This window comes from Schistocerca gregaria, chromosome 3 (assembly GCF_023897955.1).
Source record: "Schistocerca gregaria isolate iqSchGreg1 chromosome 3, iqSchGreg1.2, whole genome shotgun sequence".
Lineage (NCBI taxonomy): Eukaryota > Metazoa > Arthropoda > Insecta > Orthoptera > Acrididae > Schistocerca > Schistocerca gregaria.
In genome coordinates this window covers 724,938,991-724,962,455 of record NC_064922.1, presented here as the reverse complement: position 1 = coordinate 724,962,455, position 23,465 = coordinate 724,938,991, and the positions used below count along the sequence as shown (strand labels likewise).

Genomic DNA, 23,465 nt, shown 5'->3' with positions numbered 1-23,465 from the left:
AGAGAGCCATTCTGGACCCAATGAGTATACTGCTATTCAAGGGCAGAGCTTGGTAGTAGGCTTCACCAATTTCCATAAGGCAAAAGGAATGCAGAAACATGCAAAATATATTTGCATCAGATTGGAAGAAAAGATACATTTCCATGTGTGTCTGCTAGACTATGTGAAATGAATAAACGTTTCTCTTGTCATAGATTATGTAACTATCATATGTAACATTATCTGGCAATTAATGCTTGCTATTCTTTGTAAAGTAACTAGTAGAATGCTGGATTTGTAATGCAAAATTCATAAGATTGATCCTCACTTCTTTTTTGCCCTCTTTGCTTAATATTACTGCCTTCTTAACTTTACTTCATTCATAATACAGTTGTGTAAGAGCTTTACATTCTATTACACGTTATATTTTGATATCCACAGGAGCAATCCCAAAAGTAAGATCTCTTTTTTTTACCATAAAGAAATGTTTACTTACAATAAATTGTACATAATTTTAAGCTTGAACATTTTTCTAGTTGTCCACAGAATTGCCATTTCGATTGATACATGTCTGGATGATCATGACATACCAGGTTGCCATCATGCTATTAAAGAAACATTCACCTCGCTGTTGTCACTGAAGTGCCTTCCAGCCAAATGTTCTATCAACTAGGGAAACAACTGGTACTAAGTCTGGGATGCAGGGAGGACAGATGATGTTGTCCCATCCAAACTGTTGCAGAAGATCCACAGTTTGATGGGCGATGTAGGGGCGAGCATTGTCATGGTGAAAGGCTTATGCCCTTGCTCAACATTGCTCTTCTTCAGTTCTGCATCACAGAAGTCGATCAACAATATCCCCTTTCGATCACAAAACATAGCTACCATGACTTTTAACTGTGTTCTTTTCAATTTTCACGGCTTGGATGAATCGGAATGCCACCACTCTTGTAATCGTTAGTTGGGGTCAGGTGTGAAGTCCAGCACAAGTTTCATCCCCCATGACTATTGAATCCAAAAGGTTGTCCTTTTCATCTGCATGGCACTGAAGAAATTTGTGGGCAGTTTCAATGTGTTGCTGTTTGTAGTCTTCTGTCAGCATTCTTGGGACTCATCTTGCAGACCTGTTCCGAAAGTGCAACATTTTAGTCAAAGTCCGAGAAACCTCAGGAACAACATTGCACTGCTTGAGAGTGATCTGTTGATCCTAAAGTATGATTTGTTCAACCTTTGTGATTGTCTCTTTGGGAATTGGCAGTCTCCAGCATCTTTCCTCATCATGAATTTCCGTATGACCACCTGCAAACCCTCTACACCACTTGCAGACATTTCTGACATCTATATACGACTCTCCATACACTTCTATCAATTGTTGATTTGTTTAACACCTTTTACACTCAAAAACCGAATAACTGTTACAACTTTGCACCTGGTGGTACTGGCAACAGGAACTTCACTACAACTTGCTGCCAAGCCAAGACTGAAAGCTTCAGCACATGTGTGGCAGTTTCTGTAGAAAGTGGAGGGAGCAAGGACAAAACAGTGTGACCAACAGCTATGCAAACTGATCCTCTGTGGCTACAGTGCTTTGGAGACATTACTTTTGGGATTAATCTTGTATTTTCATTCCTTAACTTCATTTTTCATCTGGTCAGTTTGAGATGAATCACGAGGGTGGTTTTAAGAAACTATATTTCATGACTGATGTAATTCATATTCTGAATAATCGGAGAAACCATTTAACAATTTACAACCACATTATTCTTCCCAACTGTACAACTCTATGATTTTGTCAAACAGAAAATATTAAACATTTCACAGAACCTACAAGACAATGTAATAATGCCTGGACATTATGGTAGAATGAATGGTGGTCCTGCTTAAGCACTTTTAAATCATAGCATTTCATCAGGAAATAAGCATGCACTAAAATAAAGGATACATTAATTTTCCGCTGTCTCATTGTATTTTACAGAAATGTTCTGGTGGTTTAAATTAATGACCTTGAGGAACAGGAAAACAGAAGTGTGTGAAGCTGTTGACAAAAAACATGATAACACTGTGCACTTCCATACTAGTGTTATTACGTTGCATCAAATTTTGAAAATTGGGAAAGAAGTATCTGGGAAACAAGAGTAGATCCAGCGAGAACCATAGCAATCACCATTCACAACTATGGCTTCCACTGTGCTTTATTGTGCAGGCTTTCACAAGATGCACTGGAAAACATTTTCAGCATGGTCTGAGCAGATGATCCAGTTAGAGGTTCCCTCAGTTTTAAAACAATTCCGCAGTTTATTGCTGTGTCCCTTGATTTTCATCCCAACTACCAAGGCAATTATCAGACAGAAAATGCCAAATTCCCCATCGACTACTTGGAACAATTGCATCCTTTTAATGAGTCAGAAACAACAACAATGCCGTCAGGCCCTTAAGTGCATAGTTAGGAATAAGTGATGCAGATGAGGTTTCATGCAAGGAATACAGGAAAACTGTAAAAGAAGTTAAGCTGAAACGTGTGCCTTGTACCAGATTCAGCAAGTGAAAGTCTGTATGTCAACAAGTTCATAAATTAACTGAATTAAAAAACAAATACTTGTTGGAAGCAGTGTATATAAACCCAGCTTGTGCAATACTAGTTGGGAGATGACTTTAAGCTACCAAGTGTAGACTTTGATGTCAATGGATTAACTGAGGGAGTATAGGCAAAGAGTGTTGCAAGGTACTTTTGAATATGTTTTCTGAAAACTGTCTTGAGCAATAAGTTCAGCAGCCCACATGCAATGGAAATATCTTAGATTGTCAAGAAGGTTAGGAGAGGTTTTCTGTTAGAGCAGATAAATGGTTGTTAGCATCTCACTTAGACAAAGGAACTGACATCACTTAGTTCCATTATGATGGAATTATGGGCAAACCTTAGACAAATCATAAATCATGATCTGTAGAAGTATTCCCTCATATATGGGTTAAGGCTGGAAAAGACCCACCATAGTTAGAAGAGAAATTTGGAATATGCTGAGGAAACAAAACCTTTTGAATCACACAAACATACTGTCATTTGACCATCAAACTGACTTCGGTATGGGCGACATCCCTGGCATAGAGAAACAACTGAAAGACTTCAAAACAAACAATTCACCAGGTCCGCATGGAATCCCAGTTCACTTTTACAAAGAGTATCCTACGGGCACTGGCTCCTTAATTAACTTGCACTTATCATGAACTCCTCATCCAGCACAAAGTTCTAAGCAAGTGCAAAAAATGGCAGGTTACACCTGTTTATAAGAAGGGTAAATTACAGACCAACAACTTTAACATCAGTTCTCAGCAGAAACTGGTGAACAATCAAGAAAGGGGTGCTGCAAGGCTCGGTCTTGGGTCCTCTGCTGTTCTTAATATATAGTAATACTTGCCATTCTATATTCATGAAGATGTGAAGCTGGTACTTTCTGCCGATGATACAGGTATAGCTATCACACCCAACAGACAAGAATTAACTGATGAAATTGCAAATGATGTTCTTCAGAAAATCATTAAGTGGTTCCCTGCAAATGGGCTCTCATTAAACTTTGACAAAACACAGTATATACAGTTCCACACAGTAAATGGAATGACACCATTAATAAATATAGACTTTGATCAGAAATCGGTAGCTAAGGACAATATTCCAAATTTCTCGGTGTATGCATTGATGAGCACACACACACAATTTCTAGCTTTCGCAACCGACGGTTGCTTCTTCAGGAAAGAGGGAAGGAGAGGGAAAGATGAAAATGTCTGCTTGTGTCTGTGTATGTGCGGATGGATATTCTCCCTTAAAACCCACATCCTTTCGTCTTTCCCTCTCCTTCCCTCTTTCCTGAAGAAGCAACCGTCGGTTGTGAAAGCTAGAAATTCTGTGTGTGTGTGTGTGTTTGTTTTATTTATTGTGCCTATCTACCGGCACTTTCCCGAAAACAGAGATTCCAAGACTTACCAAGCGGGAAAGCACCGGCAGACAGGCACAATGTGTTTTGTTCATTGTGCCTGTCTGCCGGCGCTTTCCCGCTTGGTAAGTCTTGGAATCTTTGTTTTTAATATATTTTTCCCATGTGGAAGTTTGTTTCTATTTTATTGTAATGAGATCCATCCTTCATGAAATCCTCCCCACTCCACCAAGAGTGTCTTTCCGCCGTCCACCTAACCTTCGTAACCTCTTGGTTCATCCCTATGAAATCCCCAAACCACCTTCCCTACCCTCTGGCTCCTACCCTTGCAACCGACCCCGGTGTAAAACCTGTCCTATGCACCCTCCCACCACCACCTACTCCAGTCCTGTAACCCGGAAGGTGTACACGATCAAAGGAAGAGCCACGTGTGAAAGCACCCACATGATTTACCAACTGACCTGCCTGAACTGTGACGCTTTCTATGTTGGAATGATCAGCAACAAACTGTCCATTCGCATGAATGGACACAGGCAGACAGTGTTTGTTGGTAATGAGGATCACCCTGTGGCTAAACATGCCTTGATGCACGGCCAGCACATCTTGGCACAGTGTTACACCGTCCGAGTTATCTGGATACTTCCCACCAACACCAACCTATCCGAACTCCGGAGATGGGAACTCGCCCTTCAGTATATCCTCTCTTCTCGATATCCGCCAGGCCTCAACCTCCGCTAATTTCAAGTTGCCGCCGCTCATACCTCACCTGTCTTTCAACAACTTCTTTGCCTCTGTACTTCTGCCTCGACTGACATCTCTGCCCTTACTCTTTGCCTTTAAATATGTCTGCTTGTGTCTGTGTATGTGCGGATGGATATGTGTGTGTGCGAGTGTACACCTGTCCTTTTTTTCCCCTAAGGGAAGTCTTTCTGCTCCCGGGATTGGAATGACTCCTTACCCTTTCCCTTAAAATCCACATCCTTTCGTCTTTCCCTCTCCTTCCTGAAGAAGCAACCATCGGTTGCGAAAGCTAGTAATTCTGTGTGTGTGTTTGTGTGTTTTGTTCATGTGCCTGTATATATATTAAAAACAAAGATTCCAAGACTTACCAAGCGGGAAAGCGCCGGCAGACAGGCACATGAACAAAACACACAAACACACACACAGAGTTACTAGCTTTCGCAACCGATGGTTGCTTCTTCAGGAAGGAGAGGGAAAGACGAAAGGATGTGGGTTTTAAGGGAGAGGGTAAGGAGTCATTCCAATTCCGGGAGCGGAAAGACTTCCCTTAGGGAAAAAAAGGACAGGTGTACACTCGCACACACTCGCGCACACACACACACACACACACACACACACACACACACACACACACACACACACACACATATCCATCCGCACATACACAGACACATTGCTTGTGTCTGTGTATGTGCGGATGTGTGTGTGTGTGTGTGTGTGTGTGTGTGTGTGTGTGTGTGTGTGTGTGTGTGCGTGTGTGTGCGCGCTAGTGTGTGCGAGTGTACACCTGTCCTTTTTTTCCCTAAGGGAAGTCTTTCCGCTCCCGGAATTGGAATGACTCCTTACCCTCTCCCTTAAAACCCACATCCTTTCGTCTTTCCCTCTCCTTCCTGAAGAAGCAACCATCGGTTGCGAAAGCTAGTAACTCTGTGTGTGTGTTTGTGTGTTTTGTTCATGTGCCTGTCTGCCGGCGCTTTCCCGCTTGGTAAGTCTTGGAATCTTTGTTTTTAATATATTTTTCCCATGTGGAAGCTTCTTTCTATATTTTATATATATTCCCTTATGAAATTTGTTATTGACAATCTGAACGAATTCAAAAGTAATAGCAGTGTACATGGCTACAAAAGTAGGAGAAAGGATGATCTTCACTCCTCAAGGTTAAATCTAACTTTGGCTCAGAAGGGGGTAAATTATGCTGCCACAAAAGTCTCTGGTCACTTACCTAATAGCATCAAAAGTCTGGTGACAGATAGCCATATAGCATTTAAAAGGAAATTAAAAGAATTTCTGAGGGGCAACTCCTTCTAGTCATTAGATGAATTTTTGAATATAGTAAGTGGGTAATCCCCCCCCCCCCAACAAAAAAAGAAATAACAAAGAAAAAGTGTCATGTAATATTTTGCGTAATGTAATATCTTTTATAGACACCTTTTATTAACCTGACACGTTCCACATCATTATGAAGTGTCATATTAATGATTTATGTAACAAGTACTAGTCTAATATAATCTAATCTCTAATGGCGAGTGTTTACAAGAGCCAAGATTACTGTCAGGAATGCTCCAGGGAAGTGTGATGGTACTATTGTTGTTTTCTACATACATACATGACCTGGCAGACAAAATCGGTACAATCTGTAGTTGTTTGCTAATGACGCTGTGGTGTATTGGAAAGTGTGAAAGTCGAGTGTTTGTAGGAGGATACAAGATGGTTTACAAGGGGAGGCCATGATGTTGGGATCACAGATTTAGTTCAAACTTTGTACACCTTTAGTAGGCCATTAAAACAACATGATGTGCAAGTAGTAAGGTGCACTACTCTGGCAATTCCAAGAAACGTTGTGGCTTCTCCTTGATAGACAAAATTTCTAGTTGGAGTGACAAATGGCAGCTGGGTCTAAATGTAGACAAATGTGAGTTGATAAGGATGAGTTGGAAAAACAAACCCTTAATGTTCTGATACAGTATTAGTAGAGTCCTGCTTGACACAGTCATGTTATTTAAATATCTGGGCTTAACACTGAAAAGTGATATGAAATGGAACAAGCATTCTGAGAATTTTGGGAAAGTGTGGTTTATCTGTAAGGGAGACTGCAAATAGGGCACTGGTGCAACCTATTCTTGAATACTGCTCCTCATGTCTGGAATACGAACAAAGTAAGATTAAAGTAAGACATTGAAGCAGTACAGAGGTGGGCTGCTAGATTTATTACCAGTGCATTCAAACAACACACAAGTACAGGGTGCGGCAGCATTCATTGCGTAATCTGACTTCCATGGTACCATGACATACTGCAGGAATGCACACCAGCTCGTACCACATTCATGTACTAATGAGCTGCCTTTTCGAGTGTGGCAGTGATATGCAGCACTGGAGAGAACGGCATCGTGCTATTGCTGTTGAAAGTTATTTCAAGAATAACAACACTGTTATTGCTACCTAGTGTCTATTTCAGCAACATTTAAACTTGGGACGTCATGGGAAAGTTTCAGATTGGTACAACTAGATCCGATCCTCCAACAAGGCTTTCACTATTGTCCAGTGAAATGAGGAATATCCTTCCCACAATCCTTCCCATCCCCCCTGTCACTACCCACGCAAAAAAAAACTGTCATTGTCCCAACTTCATAGGCAATATGTATATGGAAGAGCTAGTCCAATCTTCAGCTCCTGCATCAGCCTCTCAACTTTAACTGTTACATTCTTAAACCACTTAAATAAACCACTGTAATCTTTGGCTATCTCTTCCTCCTCTGTATCTTTTACATTCTCCCCATATTTCTTCTTTCGTCTTGACATTTCTCCCAGAAGATCCCTAACTTGCATCTGCACTTACCAACACATGCTACCCCCAGTGCAATATATACTAACACTTTCCCACCCAAATCTTCCTCTTTCCATTACATTCAGTCCCATCAACCATACAAGCCAGGATATTATTTTCCCACATGCATTTCTGTTACACGGCACTTCTCCCAATCAAGTGATCTACCCTAAGATACAGTGTGCCCTGTGTAACTAGGGCTGCTACTAGGAGTGGAGGAATCAACAGAAGACAGGAAACAATCCATACCAGCTCAAAACAAATAGGCATTTGTGAGCTTAGCTATCAAACACTGCTATGTGTATAATGTCTTAAGGAAACATGATGATTGTCTTGTAAATATTTGTTATTGGAAAACAAAGGCACTTGAAACTAAATAAACAGGTGAGAAGGAAGGTTTCCTAAATATGTTTAAAATATTTAAGAGAATAAGTGTTTAAAAGGATTAGAAGAAGAAAAATGTCAGGGTGTATATGCGGACAAGGAAAAAAATGTCCGGATTTTTCCCGGATTTCCTGGTTAAAAATCGACTTTCTCCTGGATGAAAACACACTTTTTCCGTGTTATTAAGTAACAGTATATTTTCCCTTGGAACTGTAAAACTTATCAATCCTTTGAATAGTTATGTTTTTACACACAGGCATAGAATTTCCCGGCACTTTAGAAAACAAAAGTCAGGGAAGAAAATTCCTTTTGGAAAGATTTTTGATATGCAGTAAAATGTACACTGCATATATTACGAAAGTATAAATTTGAATTCCACCAAACACAGCATGTTACTTTCCGAACCACTGTAATCAAGATTGCGATACGCTTTTGTAAGCCAGTCATAGCTCATGTCACGAGATCCCGCCAGCTGATGACAGCGGATATTCAGACCACAGAACACGTGATGTAGTCAGCTAATAGCAACATCACTGTTAATTAGTGCGGATACACAAACAGGAAAAGTTAATGTTTTAAATTAATATACATAGTGTTGCCACAAGAAATAAAAAGCTTTCACATATAATATTGGTCTCTAAGGTTAATAAGCTGCAAGAGAAACTAAGCTTTCACATATAATGTTGATATTTTTTGCGTGTGTTACACTTTAGGATATATCACATAAATGTGCCAGTACATTTCTTGCCGAGTCCAGTGACTTGTCCTCAAAATTTTCCACAAATATATTAGCTACTGCAGAGGAGAGAGAGCTTCCCATAGCTATACATCAATTTGCTCATAATAACGACATGAATGTCTGATCTTCTGAGCTCGAAATACTTCTAAATGGCTCATCGTGAACGCTATGTGATTTACGAAATTCATCGTACATTCTGGCACACAGTTCAATTTGCATAAAAGGAAATTTACTTTGAAAGTAACGCTTTTCAAACCACCATTCGCAATATTTTCCCATGACCTGTTAGAAATAGGTTCGTTTCAGTAGTCGTCAGAGTGCGCCAGATAACAGGCGACACCGCGCTTTGGCAGCTGCTATGACACAGGAAGCCCATATGTTCATACGTGTAAAACATTAAAAGATCTTATATTATATCATAAAAGAAAAAAAAAAAAAAAGATATCAGAGGATAATCCAAGAGCATCAGAATTTCGTGAACCACACTAAAATGACAAATTTAAAGTGCATATTTAAAGAGCACATTCGTATGTCCAGATTCTCAATGAAGTAGGCCCCTCGACCTGATATTAAGCTTTTCAGTGTGGGTTTTGGGATGTAAATTTACTTGGAGTACCAATATTGTATAACTCATTTTTGATGGTTTCTTATGGCATAATGCCATACGTGCTAGAAGATGAAAACCTGCACCTGAAATGCAGTGAGCAGTTGAAATTAGCCAATAGCGTGGAACTAAACACTTTGTTTCAAACACATTGACTGCCTCAGCGTAAAAGATTGATAATAACCAAATTTCTTTAGCGAACCGACAAAAATGTAACTTAATTGTTCTATAAGGCAATTAATGCACAGCTGTCAGAGAAGTGGAAGTAAAACAAAATCTGAAACTAATAACGTATATTAGCCTTCCATAATTATGGGAATGTATTTTAATTCACTTGGTAGCTCCCGACCACAGAAATCCGTTTTGTTTTCATATGACGTGAGAGCAGTAAACGAAGAGGAAACAGCAAAAACACTAAATGTAAACACGGGTCACGTAGAGACTACACACTTCCCCACTATAACTCAGACTGCTCTGCGCATCAGCCTCGGATCTACAATATTTCTGAACTGGGGCAATACTAAGATAGTGGTGCAGTCATTACGTCACACTCATCGGAGGTAATTTGTTGTTATAATGCATTGCATAGTCTTCCTTCGACACATTTTGCTCTTGGCAAATGCTCGTACGAACAGTGTGTTTTGTTGTTGTATATGGCACATTTCCTTTGCAATTTACGTTTTACTTACATTTTTTTCTCGTTCATGTCTTATTGTTGCACTATTAGTCTGCAGTAGCAGGATACAGTAATATCCTTTGTTAGAGTATTGATTCTTACCAGTTAAAATTACAAAAAATTAACTGAAAACTAAAACAACGAAAAATTCCTGGGTTTTTCCCGGATGAAAAAATTCCCGAGTTTTTCCTAGATCTCCCGGTTGTACCAGGTCGTATACACCCTTAATGTTTAAAATTTTGAGAGACAGTAATACTGAAAACAGTGCGGTAGCAGAACAGATGGAATGAGGTGAACTACAGTTGAACGCAAAACTTAACACACAGCTAGAAAATTGAATAAACTGTTTTCACACTTTTCAAGAGACTTAAAAAAATTAGTGTAAAATGCAGGGAAACATAAAATTTGAGAATTAACTTTCCAAGTGACCAAAGTTATGTATAAGGCCTTAGCCCTCATGCAATATCACAGTATATATTGTAATATATGTACATAAAAAGTATAAAAATACTTGGGATTTGTTTACTATCTAATAAAGGTTATCTGAATTCTGTACTAGGTTCAGCTAATGACAAAACTGTAACTGATAACTGTATGGCAGATAAAAATGTTTGACTTTACTTCGTTCATCATAATCAATGTTGTTGAAAAGTCTACAACTGTGTCATTCACTATATAAATAATGAAAATATGCAACCAATACATATTTTGTCATGTTTAGAAAGACAAACTTAGAAAGGGGGCTGAGGTGGCCAAGGGAGCGGGAGGGGGAGGCAAGGAAGCGGGAGGGGGAGGCAAGGGAGCGGGAGGGGGAGGCAAGGGAGCGGGAGGGGGAGTGGTGGCAAGGGAGGGGGAGTGGGGGCAAGGCAGCGGGAGGGGGAGTGGGGGCAAGGGAGCGGGAGGGGGAGTGGGGGCAAGAGAGGGGGGAGGGGGCAAGGGTGGTGGCAAGGGAGGGGGAGTGGGGGCAAGAGAGGGGGAGTGGGGGCAAGAGAGGGGGAGTGGGGGCAAGAGAGGGGGAGTGGGGGCAAGAGAGGGGGAGTGGGGGCAAGGCAGGGGGAGGGGGAGGCAAGGCAGGGGGAGGGGGAGGCAAGGCAGGGGGAGGGGGAGGCAAGGGAGGGGGAGGCAAGGGAGGGGGAGGGGGAGGCAAGGCAGGGGGGAGTGGGGGCAAGGCAGCGGGAGGGGGAGTGGGGGCAAGGGAGCGGGAGGGGGAGTGGGGGCAAGAGAGGGGGGAGGGGGCAAGGGTGGTGGCAAGGGAGGGGGAGTGGGGGCAAGAGAGGGGGAGTGGGGGCAAGGCAGGGGGAGGGGGAGGCAAGGCAGGGGGAGGGGGAGGCAAGGCAGGGGGAGGGGGAGGCAAGGGAGGGGGAGGGGGAGGCAAGGCAGGGGGGAGTGGGGGCAAGGCAGGGGGGAGTGGGGGCAAGGCAGGGGGGAGTGGGGGCAAGGCAGGGGGGAGTGGGGGCAAGGCAGGGGGGAGTGGGGGCAAGGCAGGGGGGAGTGGGGGCAAGGCAGGGGGGAGTGGGGGCAAGGCAGGGGGGAGTGGGGGCAAGGCAGGGGGGAGTGGGGGCAAGGGAGGGGGGAGTGGGGGCAAGGGACGGGGGAGTGGGGGCAAGGGAGGGGGGAGTGGGGGCAAGGGACGGGGGAGTGGGGGCAAGGCAGGGGGGAGTGGGGGCAAGGCAGGGGGGAGCGGGGGCAAGGCAGGGGGGAGCGGGGGCAAGGGAGGGGGAGCGGGGGCAAGGGAGGGGGAGCGGGGGCAAGGGAGGGGGAGCGGGGGCAAGGGAGGGGGAGCGGGGGCAAGGGAGGGGGAGCGGGGGCAAGGGAGGGGGAGCGGGGGCAAGGGAGGGGGAGCGGGGGCAAGGGAGGGGGAGCGGGGGCAAGGGAGGGGGAGCGGGGGCAAGGGAGGGGGAGCGGGGGCAAGGGAGGGGGAGCGGGGGCAAGGGAGGGGGAGCGGGGGCAAGGGAGGGGGAGCGGTGGCAAGGGAGGGGGAGCGGTGGCAAGGGAGGGGGGAGCGGTGGCAAGGGAGGGGGGAGCGGTGGCAAGGGAGGGGGGAGCGGGAGCAAGGGAGGGGGGAGCGGGGGCAAGGGAGGGGGGGAGTGGGGGCAAGGGAGGGGGGGAGTGGGGGCAAGGGACGGGGGAGTGGGGGCAAGGCAGGGGGGAGTGGGGGCAAGGCAGGGGGGAGCGGGGGCAAGGCAGGGGGGAGCGGGGGCAAGGGAGGGGGAGCGGGGGCAAGGGAGGGGGAGCGGGGGCAAGGGAGGGGGAGCGGGGGCAAGGGAGGGGGAGCGGGGGCAAGGGAGGGGGAGCGGGGGCAAGGGAGGGGGAGCGGGGGCAAGGGAGGGGGAGCGGGGGCAAGGGAGGGGGAGCGGTGGCAAGGGAGGGGGAGCGGTGGCAAGGGAGGGGGGAGCGGTGGCAAGGGAGGGGGGAGCGGTGGCAAGGGAGGGGGGAGCGGGAGCAAGGGAGGGGGGAGCGGGGGCAAGGGAGGGGGGGAGTGGGGGCAAGGGAGGGGGGGAGTGGGGGCAAGGGAGGGGGGGAGTGGGGGCAAGGGGGGGTGGGGGCAAGGGAGGGGGGAGTGGGGGCAAGGGAGGGGGGAGTGGGGGCAAGGGAGGGGGGAGTGGGGGCAAGGGAGGGGGGAGTGGGGGCAAGGCAGGGGGGAGTGGTGGCAAGGCAGGGGGGAGTGGTGGCAAGGCAGGGGGGAGTGGGGGCAAGGCAGGGGGGAGTGGGGGCAAGGCAGGGGGGAGTGGGGGCAAGGCAGGGGGGAGTGGGGGCAAGGGAGGGGGGAGTGGGGGCAAGGGAGGGGGAGTGGGGGCAAGGGAGGGGGAGTGGGGGCAAGGGAGGGGGGAGTGGGGGCAAGGGAGGGGGGAGTGGGGGCAAGGGAGGGGGAGTGGGGGCAAGGGAGGGGGAGTGGGGGCAAGGGAGGGGGAGGGGGCAAGGGATGGGGAGGGGGGCAAGGGAGGGGTTTGTGTACAAATTGTAAATAGCCTGTCGCTCCCTGTATTTTACCCCTGCTACCTTTAGAATTTGAAAGAGAGTATTCCTATCAACATTGTCAAAAGCTTTCTCTAAGTCTACAAATGCTAGAAACGTAGGTTTGCCTTTCCTTAATCTAGCTTCTAAGATAAGTCGTAGTGACAGTATTGCCTCACGTGTTCCAACATTTCTACGGAATCCAAACTGATCTTCGCCGAGGTCGGCTTCTACTAGTTTTTCAATTCGTCTGTAAAGAATTCGCGTTAGTATTTTGCAGCTGTGACTTATTAAACTGATAGTTCGGTAATTTTCACATCTGTCAACACCTGCTTTCTTTGGGATTGGAATTATTATATTCTTCTTGAAGTCTGAGGGTATTTCGCCTGTCTCATACATCTTGCTCACCAGATGGTAGAGTTTTGTCAGGACTGGCTCTCCCAAGGCCGTTAGTAGTTCCAATGGAATGTTGTCTACTCCGTGGGCCTTGTTTCGACGCGGGTCTTTAAGTGCTCTGTCAAACTCTTCACGCAGTATCGTATCTCCCATTTCATCTTCATCTACGTCCTCTTCCATTTCCATAATATTGTCCTGGTGTGAGAGGGGGAGATATGGGGTGAGAGGGGGAGATATGGGGTGAGCGGGGGAGATATGGGGTGAGAGGGGGAGATATGGGGTGAGCGGGGGAGATATGGGGTGAGCGGGGGAGATATGTGGTGAGAGGGAAGAGATAGGGAGGAGAGGCAGAGAGGGTTAGAGAGGGGGAGAGGGGGTAGAGTGGGGAGAGAGGGTAGAGAGGGGGTAGAGTGGGGAGAGGGGGTGGAGAGGGGACAGAGTGGGGGAGAGGGGTTAGAAAGGGGGAGAGGGGTTAGAAAGGGGGAGAAGGGTTAGAAAGGGGGAGAGGGGCAGGAGGGAGGGAGAGGGGTTAGAAAGGGGGAGAGGGGCAGGAGGGAGGGAGAGGGGTTAGATAGGGGGAGGGGGAGAGGGCTTAGAGAGGGGGGAGAGGGCTTAGAGAGGGGGGAGAGGGCTTAGAGAGGGGGGAGAGGGCTTAGAGAGGGGGTAGACGGCTTAGAGAGGGGGTAGAAAGAGGGGGAGAGAGAGAGGGGGGGAGAGAATATTTTGAACTTCAAATTTACCATACCTGTTATTGTCAAGGGGTGACACAGCAAGACAATATACAAATCCACCCATGGTGGCTATATCAAAAGCAACTTTTCCTGTATGTAGATCACAACCAATGATGTGTCTATCTTGTGCTGCTGTCCATACAATGTGGCCTTTTTCACAATGGTTGGCCTCAGTTTTAACTAAAACAGAAGATACATTTATGCAGTATACAATCATTATATTAAAAGAAATAATTAAAAAACAGTGAATACTGTAAGACACAAATTGTACAGAATGATTATGAAAGGCATGTTTATCAATGACTCACAAATGCAACAACTACTATGTATTCTATGATACTACATAAGCATTAGAATAACAACTAAAAAAAGAATCCCATAAAACAAATACTGACACAGTAATTTTAAGTTTATTATGAGCAGTATTTTTTCAATCTGGATCTACACATCCATTTCAATTAATAGTGCAGCAGGAACAATTTTAGGTTTGCTTATAGTTCAAAACAGGGAAAATTATAAACCTGAACCCAGATCCCTGCCTTTCACAGAGTATATTACCAATGACACTTCACAAATCAAACTAAGTTTTCACAACGAAAGGCACCCATGATCAAGTCTGAAGCCAGAAATCTTTCTAAGACAAATTGTGTTATAATGTTAGCAGAAAAGAATCTATGCTGAAGTTCATCTGCATTATAATTTTGTAGAGTACTGAAGTGATTTCACTACTAAAATAAAATTATAAACAACTTTTGATTTGTGTTTCACATGGATACCACACAATAATTACAAATTTAGTGCACCTTCCGTCAGTAAGCAAAACCTGGCTCACAAAGTGACACTTAATAAATGTATGCACGCATAACCTTTCATATGAGAAGCTTTAAATTATGTGGCTAAGAGTGGTTGAAGGTTTCTTCTGGTATTTGGTTGAAAACAATTAAAATTTTTGTTAATGCATCATGCTACCTCTAAGATTTCACCATGGGCATTTCAGTGTTACGAATTTTTCCTATCAAAAAAGAAAACTTTAATCTTTTATTTCCATTAATAAATGTCATGTAAATGCTAAGTCTCGCAAAATACATAAACAAACCATATTATAGCATTATGTTAGAAGAACTTGTATCACATCGTTCAGCAGTACATTACCACTTGTTTACTTGCTGCTGCAAGGAAACCATACATTTAAAAAATCACTAAGCTGACATTCCATACATACTAAATTTTGAACCACAGCTTCCAGGACTAATTTGATCAGATGAAATGGTAGAGAGTGTCTAGGAATGGCCCGGCTGTGGAACTCTAACAAAAAACTGTGAACTGTTTACCCTTGTTTTTGAATCTGGTTGTTCTCCCCTGTTCTTTGAGGGTTCAATTACCTGGAAAAATATTTCAACTTTCTTTCCACTGCCCAAAAGGCACTTGTCCGTTTACACAATGATATCAATTGAGGAAAGTGTGCAGGTCATATAATTAAGTCTGCAGATAGCAAAGAGGATAAAAGAACTTCAACAGTCATTTCAAGCAGCAGATCATGCACTGAAAGATAACAGTAGATGCCATTAAAATTGCCCCAAAGAACGTTTAGATCATGTCTATCATACGTACAGTATAAATCCTCTGGTAACAATCTGTATGTCTCCCAATAACTGTAGATGCTAGGAGCAAATGAGCAACAAAATCAAAGCATAGGCAAATGACATCAGATTCTTCTAGAACCATGACTGAAGGAATGAAACAATCTTCTAGTATTCAGTAAGATTTTTAGTAGACATATATACTCAGTGCTTCACAAACCAGACAGTTACTTTGTGTTCTGTCCAGACAGTTCAAAGTGGGTTGAACCTTGAGATCCATGAAGTGCACATACATAATCACACATGAATTGAGATTAACTTAACTGAAAATGCCACAGAGGGATAATAATGAATGCTGCCATTTGAACAGAGCTCCATGACTCTTAAGACAGGTAAAATAGTTTGATTTGTTATGAGAGAGAACCCAAAGCCATTCACCCATTCTATAGCTCTTTAAACAGCAAACACCGGATGGCTGAAGCTCTAGTTAGGAACCCATATTGGCATAATCCATTAGATGGACAGTAGAAATATCCATCATTGACTTGTTATACTGAAGAATGCATATTCAACACAAGGTTCCTCTGTCAAGCAAGCAGTTTGTCCTATATAAGACCAAGTACTTTTACAAACTTCACAAGAAACTTAATACCTGTCTGTCTTGTGGATTATAATATCAGTATTCATAACCTGTAATCTTAGCTGGCAATAAAATATACTGGAACCTCATGTTTCTTTGAGGAATTAGAATAGTTCAAAGCAATTCCCCTGAACTGAAGAAATGTCACTGTCTCTTATTCATGTTTTTGTAACTGGTTGTAAGAAATTCAGTTGGAATTTGCTGGAACAAAAGTCCATGAAGTACTGAGTATTCAACACGAGGTCCAAAATTGGCTTAACTATTCAACTCACTGGCAAAGTTTATGAGTGTCAGTTACCATAGCCAGTTTTCAAATGAGCTGTTACACTGGAACTGCAGAAAGAATTGTTTTTTTGGCATAAGTTGCACTTTTAATTCAACCACATATTAGCATTCTCTGTGGTACACATCATGTGAAGGAATCTGAGGAACCACAGAATTTCAAGGAATACATACCAAATATTTTTTCACTCGGTGTTCAGTGCATCGATCTTCCTGTTATGAGTTCTATGTGTTACCTAAACTTCAATGGTGGCAGCAAAACCTTTCTGAATTGGCCTTATCTCGGTCTCACTCAATGGACAACAAGTTACAAATGTTCAATGACAAGAGATTGTAAAACAGCATTTGCACTCAACCAAATCACATTTGACATCACACTCCCCAACTTGGTCGAGTCAACTAACTGTCCTTTGGCCACAGTTTGGCAAAAGCTCTGCATCTTTGTGGATGTTTAGTTTGTGCTGATACTCAAATAAAATGTGGTCACATCAAAGTTAAGATATGAAGTTGGTCTATAGATACTGCCAAATAAATAGGAAGTGGGTGTCAATGAAACAGTGGAAATGTGGAGGGAAACACAGTCAGGCTAGGTTTGGGGAAGGGTCTAGGTATTTAAGATGGGACTGGAGTTTATGCTGCATTTCTGAGACTGGGCTTGTAGGCAGGCCTTTCGAGTGGACATGCTGGACACCTGGAGAGAGGCCCTTCATTACACAGCTACTGTGATCCACAACAATTATGATGAGGTCTTTATGTGGTGAGAGGATGATGCTCAGGTCAAGATCAGTTTTGAGGCACAGAATGGGAATTCTTTCTGTGATGATAGGGTTGGTCTCACTGGCAATTAATCTAGGGAACAAAGATGAATTAACACTGGGGATTAAAAAATCCTGAAATGTAATCAGGCGATGTTCGGGAGAGCTTCTGTGAAGTTTGGAAGGTAGGATTTGAGACACTGGCAGAAGTTAAAGCTGTGAGGACTGGATGTGAGTCATGCTTGGGTTACTCAGCTGGTAAAGCACTTGCCTGCAAAAGGCATAGGACCCGAGTTCGAGTCTCGGTCCGGCACACAGTTTTAATCTGCCAGGAAGTTTCATATCAGCACACACTCCACTGCAGAGTGAAAATTTCATTTTGGAAGTTTTCTTAAAACCACTACAATACTAAAAAGAAAAAAGTGAAAGAGCTAAGTGGCTCAGTGCTGCAGCTAATATGCTTGTATTTACAAATTGTTGCACATGGCTGAGGTAAAGTTAACTGAATAACATACATTAACAAGTTTTATAGAGTAATGTTAAAATCTTAGAAACCTATTAGAGAAATTGAGCATAAACTCTGGTGAATTGGGCATCCAATATTTTAGTTCCGTGAGGTAGCTGCTAGCGTCATATACCTCCTCTTTCTCACATAAAAATATATCTGTTTAACCAAACCTGTTTCAGATACTTCACTGAATGTTTGTTCCATTGAATGCCTGTAATTTCAACCACATAATGACAAAATTTGTTTTTATTTTCGTTAGCCAGAAGTTCTGGGTTTTTACTGTTTCTTTTTCTGCTCCTGGCGGCTGCAGTAACTTGTAGACTCAATCAGTATTGGATTTCCTTCATTAGAAGTTGAAGAATCAAACTGTAATTTCAACTTTTTCTTTTCTGGAGCCCCAACAGTATTTCTCCTGTTAGTGATGTCCTGATTCATTATCTGCTTATGTGCTTTGTCAAGCCACTTATTTTGTTTTGCTAATGATTATGTGATTATCTGTAATTTTTTAAGAGTGTCAGTCAGAATTCTGAACTTGGTTGTAGGACTTCCTCCCTTTTAACCTTTCTCAGTGTGGCCTTCAGAAAGAGATTCGCTCGCTTACTTAGGATAAGACATGTAGTGTTGCTGTTCCCTTCAGTAGCTGATGCACTCTGTGCGGTGGACGAGATGGCAGATCTTTGGGTTTGTTAGATGCGGCAGCATGACAGTTTCTGCTGAAGGATGATTTCTCATTAGGAACATTGACACTGTTCTATCAGAGTTACTTTGAAATTCAGAACTCATCTTCATTGTTTGTGAACATATGTCCTATTATTTGGCCAAATGCATGTTACTCAAAAACTAGTCATTATATTCCCTGGCATGAAGGCTTTTGGATAAGTTTTGCCAAAGTTCTAGCAAAACAAATAGTGTGTGGCATACTAGATGCAAATGAAGTCATTCATTACGAGCACAGCTGTAACACTCTTTGATGGGGTCACACACTGAATGATGAAGTGTGGTGGAAACGTGAGTGAAATTAAACCACTTTTCTGACATATCTACTGCCTCTATTATAACATGTGTCTCACAACTGTCTGTTACTGTCAAAACATTTTCACCAAGACTGGGCACAACATGACCAATAATATCTGCAGATTCCAGTGATCCTGGAGAAGAAAATGAATCCTAGATGAAACAGAATCCACAAATTCATTAACACCACAAATGATAATTGGGTTAGCTCTCCCCCTCCCCCAAGGACATGCATCTCACTTGCTCGGCTCCTGTTCCAGGAGCAAACACTTTTCTGAATATGAAGTATCCACATGGCTGATTCACTGATGCTGTAGATGTGTTCTGGAATGATGTGTGTTTTTCCATAACTTTAGAATATTTTTCAAAAACAGTTGAAAATCAACTTCATTAAAATCAGTACCTATTGCACCTGGTTTTCTTAAGATAAAGACATATCTAGGTTGACATGCTGGTATCAGGAAAAGTATCGTTTAAGGGACAGTAGAAGGGAAAAATATTAGAGGCACACTGAGACTAGAATACACCAAACATATCATGGAGGATACCAGCTGCACCACCTGTACTTCTCTCAAGAGGAAGGCCGAACACAGAAATTCCTGGTGAACTGCTGCTAACCAACCTCATCGTTGAAGACCTAAGAAGAAGATATTTAAGCTACTTCATGAAGTCTGCGTACTATTGCTTTCCAGCTTTAATATTTATTTTCAAGGAATTCAGTGCTACACAAAAGCATATTTCCTAATCTCTTCATGTGACAACCTGTACCATGTTTTACCAGATTGCGAGGGATACTGTTCAAGTTAAAATTCCTTTTCTTCTATGAAAACAGTTCCTAAGTACATCTTTTGACGCAACACACATGTACCTACTTGAAATTAGCTCCATGGTATGAGTCTTTCTGGAGAGTATTTCTGGAACACGAATACTGTTTGGTAGCTTCTCTTAGAGATAAGCCATCTAACACCCTTTCTTTCACTGTTTTCGTGATTACAGCTATCTAAGGTCTTCACCTCTTTTTGCTCTTCATCAGTTTTTTTTTCACTGAAATTATTTATAAATTGAAAGTTCTTTCTGATATTTTTATTTGCTGCAAAAATTACGCACTGTCTTGACAAGCTCTGTAATATCCCTTTATCTCGGTCCATGGCCCTAGGTATAAGAATGGGAATGGTCTTAGATATGAACTTTTACAGTAATTCGCTAAGTGACTGAATTAACTCAAATTCTTGGGCAACTTTCAGATGCACTACTACAATAAATACTGCTTTAATTTATAAATATAGTGAAAATCTATAGAGCTTAACTTCAAATGAAAAAAGATAGAAATAAAGACAGGAAATTTTATTTCAAGTGAGCAAAAACATGAAAAATCCCCCACCTGTCTCAGAGGCCGCTGAACAACGTCAAAATGTGGATTGTTCAATCATTTTTAAGGCTGCCAACCAACTGCTTACCACAAAGCTAAATAGTCCTACATATTTTCCCAAATAATGTACATCACCTTAGGTACAAGGTGGTCCTAAGTGTACTTATCTCTTCACTGTAAACCCAGATATTATCTATTCCTCTCCCCTCCTCCTGTTTAATCAACCAGATACAAACACAGTGTTGCACATTTAATAAATTAACTATATCACAACATTTCAAACTATTCTGCAACTAATACGGCCATTTTTTTTAAACACAGGGAATGTAAATAACAGAATAATTAAAGCACAGAGAGTAAACATAAATAGTAATCAATTGCATACATAGCACTGCACTTCACTGAACACTGAACTTCACCACTTCCCCTTCAGTTTCAAATGATATTTCTTGTTGAATAGGATGTGTCGTCTCGACCAGGTAACAACAGGTCTTGCACAGGCTGCTGCTGCTAAGTCATCAGCAGTATCCTCTTATGTCCACTGCAGATTATCTATGGTGGAACAGCTGGTGCATTTGTCAAGTCTGTCGTGGGTGCGCCCAAGAATGAGTCTGTACCACAGAACAGGGTGTTGAAAGCTGTTCAGAGCCTGTCAATGGTGATGGTGATTGGTGTACCCATCATGAATGTCTTTTCCTCCCTACTGATAATCCAATAAGGTCTGCTGTAAGGTGGCTGTGGTGGCTTGGGCACTGTGTCGTGCCGTACAAAAACAATCACATCTCCATAGCTCATCAAAAATCATAGGGGTGATAGGTCTGCTGAACCTTCAGAGCAATGGGATGTAGCTGAGGGATTTGTGCATGTAGCTTGCATTCAAAGTTTGAGCATTCAATGTGGTCATCTGGCATGTTGTTGAAGAACTCTATGGACAGTCATATTGGTTGGACAGATACAACTGCCACAGCTGTGGCTTTCAGATCTTCTTTCACCAATGTACAGAGACCCAGGAGCATGATGGGCAACACCTTTGTCCACCACTGGGATTCATGGTACCAAAGAGATGCTTCCCACTGCCGGTGCATTCACTCAACTAAGCCGCTTGCTGCCATGTGGTAAGCTCTAGCTCTAATACACCTCATACCCAACATGACAACAAGTGCTTTGGTAAGGTACAACTCGAATTACCTTAGTTGGTCCTTTGTACTCATAATAGTACACTGAGATAGGAGATCCATCCTTGGAAGAATGTGGTTGCAACAGTTACATCTGTAATGTTGACAATAGGGAACATCTCTGCCCGGCTTGGGAAATGGTCAATGGCTGTAAGACAGTAGGTAAAGCCTTCCAACGGTGAGAGTGGTCAGTCGATTACCAGATGCACATGCACAAATCTCTAGTTTGATGCTATGAACAAGCCAAGAGGTGCCCTCACATGCTGGCTAACTGTGTTCCATTGGCAGGCCACACAATAGCACACATACTGCTTACAATCTTTGTCCATGTTTGGCCATACAAAAGCTCATTACACCATGTTCTTAGTTGCCTGTGCCCCAGGGTGCAACAGGTCATGTAAAGAGAGGATGGCCTGCTGCAGACACTCAACAGTCATAAATGGTCATGGCTTGGTTGTTGTGACCTCACAATACAGCAGCACCTTTGATAGTGTTGTTGTAGTAAGATGGAGATGTAGGCCTATGGTTGCATAAAAAAGTCTCACAGCTCGCTGTTTGGTTGTCGCATTGCAGTGGGAGCTTTGAAATCAACTGCGTCAGTGATTGCTTCGACCCAAGAGAGAGCATCCACTGGCACTTTCGGGTCTCCCTGGACATGGACTATATGGGTCATGAACTGTCCGATATGAAGAAGCAGCTGACACGGTGATGCTTTCTCCAGATGCTGGAGGAAACCATACATCAGTGGCTTGTGGTCTGTGACTAGGGCAAACTGCCATCCCTCTAAAATGTGGCAAAACTTCTTAACAGAGGTGTATGCAGGGTCCAGTTCCATTAAAATCCCCACAAATACTAAATCTTCACTTAAATGGATCAGATGGCTTTGAGCAGTATGGGACTTAACATCTGGGGTCATCAGTCCCCTAGAGCTTAGAACAACTTAAACCTAACTAACCTAAGGACATCATCCACATCCATGACCGAAGCAGGATTTGAACCTGCGACCGTAGCAGCAACGCGGTTGCGGACTGAAGCGCCTTGAACCGCTCGGTCACAATGGCCGGCTAAGGCACTACGATATGTTCCTGAACATGCTGTTTATCGAGTTTAACTTGTGACAGAAAAGGACATCACAGACATCAATGCCTGAGGAAGGATTCGAACCTGCAACCGTAGTGGTCATGTGGTTCCACATTGAAGCACATAGAATTGCTCAGCCACTCCGGCTGACATTCACTTAAATCTCCAAACTCTTGTTACCACAGTAGCTGCTGGATGGAACTTGAGAAATTCCTGCTGGTAGCTCATAATTACTTGTTAGTATGGTCACAGATCAAACTCTATAGTACAGTATTCAAAGAAAAGTTTCAATATTTGTTAAACTGTCAGCCTGGGATGTAACAGCAATTTCTGTATTTGCTACTACTCCCTGGAATAGTATGACATTAGCTTTTATCCATCTGGATATCCACTTTCAGTAATTTCTGGGGATAAATACAGCTATCGATATCTCACTTGCCCTTTCATTTTTTTCTTGTATTGACATTGGAAATGTATTCTATTTGTTCACAAGGCTTCTTGTTTTAATGGAACACACTACATGAGTGTTCTCTGTAAGATCTATAGATTTGTCTAAGTTGCACTATTTTGCTCTGCTAGTAGTTGCTTGATTGCAAACAATTTTTATTCTGGAGTTCTACCTTTTACACGAATTTACCCTAAAAGTTTTAGTAAAAGCACTGGCATACATGTGAACCAAAATAACCAAAAATCAGGCTATATTAATAGTAAAAAACTCTGACTCTTTTCAGTAGAATTCTGTGGCAACTAATGTGGGTCTTTCCCTATGACATCACAAAGTTATACGATGGCTATAAACACACAAATGAAAACACTACACCTACCCAAAATATTGATTCAATTCCCTTATCTGTAGTGTAGGCCTGGTGAATGGTATTAGGTTGAGATGTTTTCTAACTGGGAGGAAAAAAAAAAGTGACTGACATAATACAATTTTAATCATATTGCTTTGTGACATACACATGAAAATTATAAACATACGCTTGGCACGTTTGAAGTTAGTTGGTTTTACATATCTTCATGGAAAATACGTCGTTAAATAAATCAGTAAAATTCTCATGATATTTATAACTCTAGCTATGTAGCCCATTAGTATTCAGTTACGCT

At 43.1% G+C, this 23,465-nt stretch overlaps 1 protein-coding gene across 3 annotated transcripts in view; it reads right to left on the bottom strand.

Annotated features, from left to right (window-relative positions):
• Nucleotides 1-23,465, bottom strand: part of LOC126354647 (gem-associated protein 5) — a 330,980-nt gene that overhangs the window by 255,006 nt on the left and 52,509 nt on the right. For all 3 annotated transcript variants that reach the window (XM_050004418.1, XM_050004417.1, XM_050004419.1), the window contains one exon: nucleotides 13,970-14,135. In XM_050004418.1, coding sequence (XP_049860375.1) covers nucleotides 13,970-14,135 — 166 coding nt within the window. The remainder of the gene's footprint in view (nucleotides 1-13,969; nucleotides 14,136-23,465) is intronic.